At 34.4% G+C, this 12,117-nt stretch overlaps 1 protein-coding gene across 1 annotated transcript in view; it reads left to right on the top strand.

Annotated features, from left to right (window-relative positions):
* The first annotated feature begins 11,372 nt into the window (after positions 1-11,372).
* The window catches only part of LOC105628863 (putative 3,4-dihydroxy-2-butanone kinase), a 28,616-nt gene continuing 27,871 nt past the window's right edge, over positions 11,373-12,117 (top strand). The window contains exon 1 of the mRNA XM_089724627.1: positions 11,373-11,608. Coding sequence (XP_089580753.1) covers positions 11,569-11,608 — 40 coding nt within the window. The 5' untranslated portion in view covers positions 11,373-11,568. The remainder of the gene's footprint in view (positions 11,609-12,117) is intronic.

Genomic DNA, 12,117 nt, shown 5'->3' on the forward strand with positions numbered 1-12,117 from the left:
TCACCCAACTGTTCAAAAAAGAACAGTCGCGTCACGCAGCTAAGCAGTCGCGTGACATGGCTGTCAGCTGGGTCACGCAGCTCTAATCCAAATTGCTGTCTGAGCGACACATGGCTGTGGTCCAGAAAGGAAGCTGCGTCACACATCTAATAGATGCGTCACCCAGCCGTAAGTTGTGTGACGCAGCTATCCTCTGCTGCCCTACTTCTATAAATTCATCTTTTTCTCTCATTTGAGGGGGTTGGTATTTAGGGCGTCTAAAAAATACACTTTCGGCTACGTTTTTCTCTAGAGACTCTTCTGAGTTCCTTTGAAGAAAAATAGCCATTAGATATCAATTAGGGTGAAAACAAAAATCATAAAAAAAAAATCAAGAGAGAAAGGAATGAGTGTTTAAATCCTTGGTGATAATGCTTTTGGGAGGCCTTAACCATCATTTGTTAAGGCATTTAAGCAATTTACAATCCTCAATCTGAGGACTAGGTAACTCCTTAACACTTTTTGTATTTATTTATTCATTTTTTTATTTATTTTGTTATTGTTTTAGTAGTTTAATCTTAGTTAAATTGTATTCTGTTCATCTTTGGTCATTTTAGGTTTTCTTAAAGCATATTTAGATAAAAAAAAATGATCTAAACAAATCGTTGGAAAAATAAGCTTGGGAAAGAACAGTCGCGTCACCCAACTGTTCAAGAAAGAACAGTCGCGTCACGCGACTCTCAGTTGCGTGACGCAGCTGCTCTAAAATTCCAGAAATCATTTTTTTAAAAAAAAATAATAAATTTTGCACAAAAATAAAATTTAATTTCTTCAATAAATCTGAAAATGCCCAATTATGAACAGATCGCAATTTAATTAAGTTTATAGTACTAAAATGTGATTTTATGTATTTATTTGTATGAATTTTACAATTTTAGGTTAAATGAAAAATGAAATTAAATTTATGGGTTTATTAATAATTTGTATGTTTAGGATTAAGTAAAATAAAATAAAATAAAATAAAAATGCGATTTAGGTGCCAAATAATGGTTATGCATGATTTTGATTTTTGGTTTGTGGGTTTAATTTTGAATCGGGTAGGATGTATTTTAGGTTCGGTTTGTTGCCCACCTTGAACCATAAGGCAAGAGCAGGTCATTTATTTATTCGATTTAGTATTTTGGATTCGGTTTATCGCCTTCCTTGAACCATAAGGCAAGAGCGGATCTTTTATTTATTTGATTTAATTGCTTTGGATTGAATGATTTCAAATGCGATAATTAGATTTGATTAGGGCGATTAAGTAATTTTCCATATAAGAACTCGGTCTGATTCATTTGGGTTGGGTTTAAGTAAATATATAATTTGGCTTTTCTAACTAAAATAAATTAGAAATCATATGTTAAAAGAGGCCGGTTTTTCTGGGCGTCGGATTCCAACGGGCCGGCGTACCCAATTCCCTTACCCAGAATCGCGTTGGTGCGCCTGACCAGTCTTTTTTTAATAATTTGGCCTTAAATAAAAATTGGGTTTAAAATGGAGTTACTTTTTTAAAAATAAAATTGGAAACGGTCCCATTGCCGAAATAATGGGTGGCGACTCAAAAAATGTTTTATAAGACCGATTTATCAGCATCGTATCCAATAAAATGTTTTGTCACCACTTTTCATAATAAGATCACTTTCCATCAAAAATAAAAATAGTATGGACATTTTCGAGTCGCGCGGGGGCGGTACGAAAACAGGCTCCAACTTCAAGAATCGACCCTCGAGTAGTCTGGTCGCCATTGGGTGGAGCAGCATGCTGATCATTAGAAACTGCAGTATGATTTGAAGGGGCATTGCCATTCTGGCTAGTGTTAATAAGAGCTCAAACTTCCACTATAATGGCCTCTCTCTAATTAGCCATATCATTCCTCAAAGAGTCACTCTATTCCATAAGCAAGCTCTAGAGGTGAGCCTCCTTGGCCCGAAGCATTTTTGAAAGCATTGCTCTGAGATCAGTAGGTGGAGGAGCAGTCATTATTGTCCTATGGAAAAAGCAAACAAAAGGAGGTATCAGTACACAACTTTTGTTCAAGTTTAAAAGTATGCATCAACAGGGTTTTATAGCTGGTAGAGATGATAAGGATGCTTATGTCACTTTTGAGGCTTTTGGTATTTTAAAGGTGCTCAGATCGGTGTTTGAGGCTTATGAGTTGGAAACAATGCTCAAATTAAGATTTGAGGGCATGATCAGGAATTGCCCCCTGTTTGAGAATGTTAGGTGCTTAGGTCTGATTTAAGGCTTTTGGTAAATCTGGTAGTACTCAGGTCAGTGTATGAGGCTTTTGGTACTTTGTATGTGCTCAGGCTGGTGTTTGAGGCTTATAATATTTTGAAGGTGCTTATGAGTGGGAAACAATGCTCGAATCAAGATTTGATGGCATGATTAGGCGTTACCCCCAGTTTGGGAATGTTAGGTGCTTAGGTTTGATTTAAGGCTTTTGGTTAATCTGGTAGTGATCAGGTCAGTGTATGAGGCTTTTGGTATTTTGAAGGTGCTCAAGTCGGTGTTTAAGGCTTATAATATTTTGAAGGTGCTCAGGTCGTTGTTTGAGGCTTATGAGTGGGAAGTAATACTCGAATCAAGATTTGAGGGCATGATCAGGCATTGCCTCCAGTTTGGGAATGTTAGGTGCTTAGGTCTGATTTAAGGCTTTTGGTAAATCTAGTAGTGCTCAGGTTAGTGTATGAGGCTTTTGGTATTTTGAAGGTGCTCAGGTCATTGTTTGAGGCTTATGAGTGGGAAATAACGCTCAAATCCAGATTTGAGGGTATGGTCGGGGCATTGCCCCCGGTTTGGGAATGTTAGGTGCATAGGTCTAATTTAAGGCTATTAGTAAATCTGGTAGTGCTCAGGTCAGTGTATGAGGATTTTGGTATTTTGAAGGTGCTCAGGCTGGTGTTTGAGGCTTATAATATTTTGAAGGTGCTCAGGTTGTTGTTCAAGGCTTCTGAGTGGGAAGTAATGCTACAATCAAGATTTGAGGGCATGATTGGGCATTGCCTCCAATTTGGGAATGTTAGGTGCTTAGGTCTGATTTAAGGCTTTTGGTAAATCTGGTAGTGCTTAGGTCAGTGTATGAGGCTTTTAGTATTTTGATGGTGTTCAGGTCGATGTTTGAGGCTTATAATATTTTGAAGGTGCTTATGAGTGGGAAGCAATGCTCGAATCAAGATTTAAGGGCATAGTCAGGCATTGCCCCTAGTGTGGGAATGTTAGGTGCTTAGGTCTGATTTAAGGCTTTTGGTAAATCTGGTAATGCTCAAGTCAATATATGAGGCTTTTGGTATTTTGAAGGTGCTCAGGTCAATGTTTGAGGCTTATGATATTTTGAAGGTGCTCAGGATGTTGTTTCAGGCTTATGAGTGGGAAGCAATGCTTGATTCAAGATTTGAGGGCATGATTGGGCATCGCCCCCAGTTTGGGAATGTTAAGTGCTTAGGTCTGATTTAAGGCTTTTAGTAAATCTGGTAGTGCTCAGGTCAGTGTATGAAGCTTTTGGTATTTTGAAGGCACTCAGATCTGTGTTTGAGGCTTATAATATTTTGAAGGTGCTTATGAGTGGGAAGCAATGCTCGACTCAAGATTTAAGGGCATGATCAGGCATTATCCCCAGTTTAGGAATGTTAGGTGCTTAGATCTGATTTAAGGCTTTTGGTATATCTGGCAGTTGCTCAAGTCAGTGTATGAGGCTTTTGGTAAACAAAAAGTAATGTGTGAATTAAGATTTGAGGGCTTGATCAGGCATTGCCCCCAATTTGGGTGATTAGGTCAAGTTTAAGGCTTTTGGGTAATAAAGGGTGCTCAGATCAATGTTTGAGGCTTTTGGAAAATAAAGGGTGCTCAAGTCGGTGTTTAAGGCTTTTGGTAAATAAGAAGCAATGTGCGATCAAGATTTGAGGGCTTGATTGGGCATTGCCCCCAAATTTGGTGCTTAGCTCACGTTTAAGGCTTTTGGGTAATAAAGGGTGCTCAGATCAATGTTTGAGGCTTTTGGTAAACAAAGGGTGCTCAGGTCGGTGTTTAAGGCTTTTGGTAAATAAGAAGCAATGCGTGAATCAAGATTTGAGGGCTTGATCGGGCATTGTCCCCAGTTTGGGTGCTTAGGTCAGGTTTAAGGCTTTTAGGTAATAAATGGTGCTTAGGCCAGTGTTTGAGGCTTTTGGAAATAAAAGGGAACTCAGGTCAGTGTTTGAGGCTTTGGATGATAAAGGATGCTCAGGTTGTTGTTTGAGGCTTTTTGTAGTAGATATTTTAGTTGGGTACATCTCCTCAAGTAAGATTGGTTTTTAAGCTAGACCATGGGTTTAGGTTAGACCACTGGTTGGTGTTTAGGTTATTTCTTGGTCCATGACATGAAATGCTTGAATCCGTGGATGTCATGCGAAAATCGTTTCATGATCTTTGGGTGCATATAATCCTAGGGACTGGTTCTAGGGTCATTACATGTTTTTGGTAGTTTGGTTTAAGGGTCTCATCTGCTAGAGTTGGAACATACCTCGTCATTTGACCATTTCGTATCAAATGGAACGATTGGTACGCCATACCTTTTACCGTACCATAAAGAACTGAGGTACGCAGGATTGGGTGAGCAGCTTTCTCAACCCAGGGCAACTCCAAGGAATATTGCCTCTAAGTGATAACAGCAACTCGATATGCTTAATTTTAATGACAGGAAAGGATCCCAAATGATGCAACTAAATATATGCAAAAGGTGATTTCTAAATTAGACCAAAACTAGAGATTCTGGGTTCGATCCCCAGTGGAGTCGCCAACTGTGCGCCCCCAACCAAGCACCGAGGGATAGGATGTTCAAATGATGGAGTCCTTAATCCGGTCGGGCCCATTGGCTGGTTCGTCATGGGAACTAGGAGGAACTCCTTAAGGTTCCTTTTTTTGTTGGTCAGATTAACAAATTATCATATTGATATGGCTCGATTTAGCGCTTAAGTGTGTTGGGTTGGCTGTTTGAAGCGCTTTGACAAGTGTGTGATGTGATAGAGTCGCCATATTTATTTGTTTTTATTTTCAGGGAAAAGATTAAGGAAAAAAACCTCGTGATGGACTCTATTTTCAGTTTGTCTTTTAGATAAAAGCACTACCCTCGAATCATTGGGTTTGGGGACTAGGTTTTCGGCTTCTTATCGTATGAATCAATGGTTTGGGTTATAATTAAAAAATCAAAATAGTTTTGCATGAATGACAGTTTATCAATGCATGAACATACTAATAATGCATGGCAATTATAGACAAATAGTAAAGCATAAATAATTGAAAAGTGCATAATTCGGAGGGGAGCCCAACTCTAGCCTCATTAATCGAGGATTCTAGGTTGTGCGACCCCTTCCCCTAGATCTCGACCGGTCAGTTTGTCGAAACTTACTACCTTGGCTGATGGGTCGGGCTTTAATTGACAAAGTTTTGAGTTTAGCGTGGCTATACCATTGTGCTTATGACGCGACCGAATCGGAGTTTCATGTTGAAAAACGACCAAAGCGGTCGAGTCTTCCTCCAAATCAAGTTAAGGTAGAGTATGAGGACCCGAATTATAGTCTTATAATATTGCTAATTAACGGATTGTTAATTAATTTTTAAATTAATTAATAATAAATTAACTAGCTAATAGCTTTAGTCTAAGGAAGATCAAAGTGTGGGTGAACGTCGAAAGGATCGACTTTTGAGTACCAAGTCGAGCCTTAACTCAACTAAGGAAGAACAGTAAGGTCAGACTGTAATGCCTTAGAATCATTCAAGAGAGAATGAGAGTCGTTGATGCTTGAAAAGCACTCAATCAAGCAACAAGATGTGCTTGAAACGAGGGGGGAAGCGACATATCTATAGGCCAAGGAACTGTTGGGCAAGGGACACGAAGGTACCGATGTCCCCAAAATCGATACCGATCAAGGCGATCGATAGGCACTAGATCGGCATCGATCTGGGGCTCACCAATCAGGGCAAATTACTACCCTGCCCTTGGCTTTGATTTTAAGGTTTTTGGGCTTCCAAAGGTCCGTTCAAGGCCCAAACAACGTTTGATCAAGCTGATTCTTATGCCGTTGGAACCGCAACGGAGTTTCCTAGGGTCTGATGCTGAAATCATGGTCAACACATGAAAATTTTTTAGTTTGAAGAATCTTCTGATTTTTCAATGAATGTCCACACATTATTGATCCGGGATGATCCAACCGATCATACCAAATAATAAAATCACTTGGATTTGTAAACTTCTGATTTACAACTATATTAATTTCATTTATGTAAATATGCATATAATACAAGCCAGAGGATAAAGCAAGTAATTCTTCTAATACACATTCTATATAATCCACAGATTTTGCATCAATGTGATATCCATTCATCTGATATTTTAAAACTCAATAAATTCCCCAAGACTGCTGGGAGAATAATGTACCATCAATAATAAATTCATTTCTATTGGTAGTAATACATTTCTTTTCTGGGGTATTTAATTATTCTTTTACTATTATTATTATATTTAACATAAACTTCACCTATCATCAAATGATAAAAATACTTCTTATTTTTAAGTATGGTATGCGTTGTTGCACAATCAGCAATGCCGAAATCTGCATTATCTTTATTAAATTCTTTTAAAGATTGAATTGTATCCATAATTTCTTAGATTATTATCATAAACTACAATTTCTTTGAGTGATTTAACTTTGATTATTGTAAACCACAAGTTATCCCAAGTGATAGAACAAAATCATGCCTATAATGTATTATAAAATAATAGAAAAATAAGAGAAAGGTAGAGAGAATATCAATATCTATATCTATACTATATATAAAAGTGGAAATAGGGGGGAAATAATGAGATTTTCTATATCGCCTAAAATGAAATTTAGAATATTCTAAAATAACATTAATCATATCCAATTAGATTATTGTATTTTATTAGTTGATTGAATATATTTATAAAAATTAATTTTTAAATAAATACATATAGATATATAAGTATTTCAAAATTTTAAGTTTTCTATTTTCTAAATTTATTTTTTAATAAATATGTATGATACATATAATGGGAGTATAAATTAATTTATTCAAAATTTTGCTATTAAATTTAAGTCCTTTAACGACATTGAAAAACAAGTCTTAATATTATGTTATTGAATGTTATTAATAGAGTATAAAAAAATTTATATTTTCTTAATTAATTTTTTTGAATAATTTTAACAAAATAGAAGGATAAAATAATAATAATGCTCTCCTATTTTAATGTTTTTTTTTAAAAAAAAGAACAAGAATATAATACATATCAATTATTCAGGGCAACATTAATAAATTCCAAATCAAGATTTTCTAGTCCAAAAAATTTCTATTCAAATTCAAATTCTATTGGATAAACTAAGAAACTATATTTTATACTAAATAAATAAGGTATCTATTAAATTTGGTAAAAGAATAATCCGCATCACTCATGCATTTTGCATTCATGCATTCATGAATAATATGATATCTACGTGAAGAATGCATACATATAAAATGCCATATAGGTGTCTATGTCATGAGCCGCATCGAACACATATACTTATATATTGAAATATATGGAGATGCAGCATATTGTACATTGTGTGAATGATATGAATATTGTGATTGGATATGACTTGTTTGTGATGTGCCGTGGAGTTAGAATGATGTGGGTCATCCTGGAGTGAGAGCATGAGCATGGTAAGAATGCCGACAATAGGCCGTAAGCTACTGGAGTGGTGCAACCCCTATGTACTCTGTGATTTGATGCGCATCAATGATAAAAGAAAAAGGAAAAAGAAAAAGAAAGAAAAGTGACACAAGGGAAATGAAAAGGAAAGAAAAGAGAAATAGACGGACAAGATCCGTCCTGCCCGAATGGGGGTAGGCTCCCTAAGTGCACTTGACACAAGGATCATGGATTTATTTTTTGGAAATTATTTTAAAGCATGCTTTGGGGGTGACCATGATCTTTGTTTATAATGGGTGATTCCACGGACTAATGTTCACTGTTTGATTATTTGAATTGTTGTGATCTGTTTGATAAATGTAAAATTCGTGCTCGCTTAATCATTTATAATTAGCCGGAGGGCTACCGATTGTATATTATGAATATCATACATGTGATTGTGCGGGTGAGAGGGTTATTTAATCCTACTTATTGAGTTTGACATTCACCCCTGCATCATTCTTTCAGGTAAGAGGAGGAAAGAAAAACCCTATGAATCCAGCTAAGTTGAGATATAGATAAAGGAAAATAATAATAGTTGTAGTAAGCATGTAAATGTAAAGATTGTAATTTTTTAGAGTTTAGCAATTATATTCCAAATGGGTTATAATTGAATAATGTGGACACATATGTATTAATTATATAATTCGTATTTTCAATACGTCTGTGAAGTATCGAATTGGGCCTCGATTATGAGAATATGATTTTTGGGTCTGAAGCCACAATGGTGATGTTTTCGCCCAAAATCCCCCCGAAGGACCCGAAAACATCCTTTTTGTGGTTTTTGAATAAAATGTTTTTGTTTTGAATGCGATGCCGATAAATCGGTCTTATAAACAATTTTGAGTCGCCACCCATTGTTTAGGCAATGGGACCGTTTTTATAAAAATGACTTCATTTTAAACCCAATTTTGTTTTAAGGCCAAATTATTTTAAAAGACTGGTCAGGCGCACCAATGCGATTCTGGGTAAGGGAATTGGGTACGTCGGCCCGTTGGAAGCCGGCGCCCGGAAAAACCGGCCTCTATTAACCTATGATTTCTAATTTATTTTAATTAGAAAAGCCAAATTATTTATTTACTTAAACCCAACCCAAATAAATCGGACCAAGTTCCTATTTGGAAAATCATTTAATCGTCCCAAACAAATCTAATTATCACATAACAATTATTCAAATTAAAGCAAATAAACAAAATAAATAAAAGACCCGCTCTTGCCTTATGGTTCAAGGCGGGCGACAAACCATATCCAAAATATTAAATCAAATAAATAAATGACCCGCTCTTGCCTTATGGTTAAAGGCGGGCAACAAACCGGATCCAAAAATATATATACAGATCGAATCTAAAATTAAATCCATAAACCAATAAAAATTCATACAAATAATAAAATAATAAAATTCATACAAATAAATATATATAATCACATTTTAAATATTTTAAGCTCAATTAAATTATAATATGTTCATAGTTGGGCATTCTCATATTTATTGAAGAAATTAAACTTTATTTTTGTACAAAATTTATATATTTTTTTTTTATTATTATTTCTGGAAAAATTGATGAATAGTACTGTTCATCGATGAACAAACAGTTACTGTTCATCGATCATTTCTGGAAAAAATAATGAATAGTACGTGAATAGTGCCTGAATAGTGTGTGAACAGTGTTATGAATAGTATCGATTTCTGGAAAATTTAAGAACATTCACTGTTCATTGATGAACAAACAGTTACTGTACATCGATTAAATTCTGGAAAAATTAAAAAAAGTTACTGTTCATTGAACAAACAGTTACTGTTCATCGATTATTTCTGGGAATATTGATGAACAGTTACTGTTCATCGATGAACATTTACGTATTTTTGCCCAGAATCAATTCTTAAGTATTTTTTTTACATTATTTCTTGTTCAAATGTAATTTAAGGACACATAAAATAGCCAAATATGAACAGAATATAATTTAAAGAAGCTTAAAATATTAAAATCACAAGAATATGTAAAAACACAAAAATATGTAAAAAAAAAATACAAAAATGTTAAGAAAATTACCTGATCCTCAGATTGAGGATTATAAATGGATCAAGATCTCCAGAAGCTTTTTTCCAAGGATTGATATATTTTTTTATCTTTTGATTTTTTTTCTTTTTATGATTTAAATCACCTAAAATTAATATCTAACACCAATTTCTCTTCAAATCAATTCATAAGAATTTTTTTGGAGAGAAATTGTGCAACACAGTGTATTTTTTAGAGTTTTTGCCTTGTGAAAATTGTGTGTGTTGTTGTGTGAAAATTGTGAGAAAGAGATGAATTTATAGAGTAGGTTATACTGTAGCACACACTGTAGCACACGACTACTGTAGCACATGGCTACTATAGCACACGGCTACTGTAGCAATCAGCTCTCACTCTCTTTTTTTTTTTTTTTTTTTTTTTTTTTTAAAATTTTATTTTATTATTATTTTTATTTATTTATTTATTTAAATCCTTGGATTAAAAGGCTTCCAGATAGCATTAATCCATTTGCCCTCGTTTCCTCATCGGATCAGGCGGGGCATAAAAAACACGCGTCAACAGGTGAATAGAATGAGCTTAATTGATTTACGCTTACTATGGGCCTAGGAGGCCTTAAGCCCACCTAAGCCTTAGTGTCGATCCAACCCACGGTTTTGGATCGTGACAGTAAAAGATTTATTTTTCTCTTGCAATAAATAGATGACCTCATGATTAAGTATTTTTAATTTTCTTGATATATTTTCTTTTATATCCTAAATCTGTTTGGTTTGAAATAAAATAATGTTTATGAATTGAAAAAATCTAGAACTATATATTTATATTTTCGGTCATTTTTTGTATTTCAAGAATTTGCATATATTCCTTCCTCTAATGCACTAGACAAGTAATACTATCACTGTAATCAAAATGATTATCATTATCAATTTAGATCATCTTCTTATTTCTTTTCTTTTACCTACCAGTAAAAAATAATTTATTATTATTTTTTATTATAGTTGCATATAGATATTGATTTGAAATTGAAGGCAATGGTTGAGAATTGAGTGATAACTTGATTTTCTTTTTGGGCACCCATCAGAGTTTTAAGAATCTATATTTATAAATTAAAACTGAAGGATTAAATATACAGATTAGATTGAACTTTATTTTGAGACCATTCCATTATATAAAAATAGAATAAGTATATAAAAAATAATATTAAAAGTAAATTATACAGTATGTAATACAAATTAATTATTTATATTTATTTTAATTTAAACAAAAATTTATATTTTCATATTATATATATATATATATATATAAAATTAAAAGAGTATAAAAAATGAAAATACTAGGAGCTTTTGATTAAAAAGACACGTAGAAAATATATGAACGTTGTTAATGAAAATCCAGACGTACATATACACATATGAAGGTATTATGATTAGGAAAATAGATTTCCGTACTGATTACAAGTACGGAGTTCATATTTCCCACGTTTTCGATTAACGAGCCTACGAGGCCCAAAATTCTTTTGGTTTGGGCCTGGACTCCAAATTGAACCACATTAGAAGTAAATTAGTGAAAGGGAGGAGGACTTTCTCGTCATGTTCGAAAATATTTCTTCTCCGGACAAAGAAAACAGGTCACAAGCAAATATTTCTCTCTCAAGCTTCCAAGCAAGAGGAGAGAGACGAGAGCTCTTTCTCCTGGTGAAACTCTACACTTGAAATTCTCTACAGTTTAATCATTTGATGCAACATTTAGCACTAGGATTTTCACTCTTTACCAGCCCTCTTCGATCGCTGAAGCGACGTTGTTCTCATGGCTTTTCAAGGGAAGAAACTAATCAACGATCCCGGCGGTTCGAATTTTCTTCCCTTCTCTCGAATTTTCTTCCCTTCTCTTTTCCATTCTTCGATTATTCTCGTTATTTTTTAGACTCTATGTGCCATTTTGTGTTTGGTTACCGAGAAAGTGGAATTTCACTTTTCACTGATATTAATAGTCAGAAACACGTTTGGTTCTTATATGAAGAGTCAGTTAGCAACAGAACCTTATGGCCGAGTTAAAAGTACTTTAATGATTAGCGCTGTTGAATTTTCTATTTTTTAGTATAGGTTGGATATATCAGGTCTCAATTTGTCGATTTCTTCATTTTCAGACATTTTTTTTAATCAGAGTAGACATTAGTTGCATTTTTGTTTTCTGCTCATTTAAGTCATCTAATACCGCAGGGCATTAATTTGGGTTATAGCATTGCGGAATATGTTTTTTTTTTTTTTTTTTTTTTTAATAATATATTATTGGCTTATTTGCCCACTTGCCTCTATTGATGATAAGGCCCTAACTATCAAGGGTAGTTACTATTTC

The sequence above is a fragment of the Jatropha curcas genome, chromosome 8, assembly GCF_041381405.1.
Source record: "Jatropha curcas cultivar XTBG-Jc1 chromosome 8, XTBG_Jcur_1.0, whole genome shotgun sequence".
Lineage (NCBI taxonomy): Eukaryota > Viridiplantae > Streptophyta > Magnoliopsida > Malpighiales > Euphorbiaceae > Jatropha > Jatropha curcas.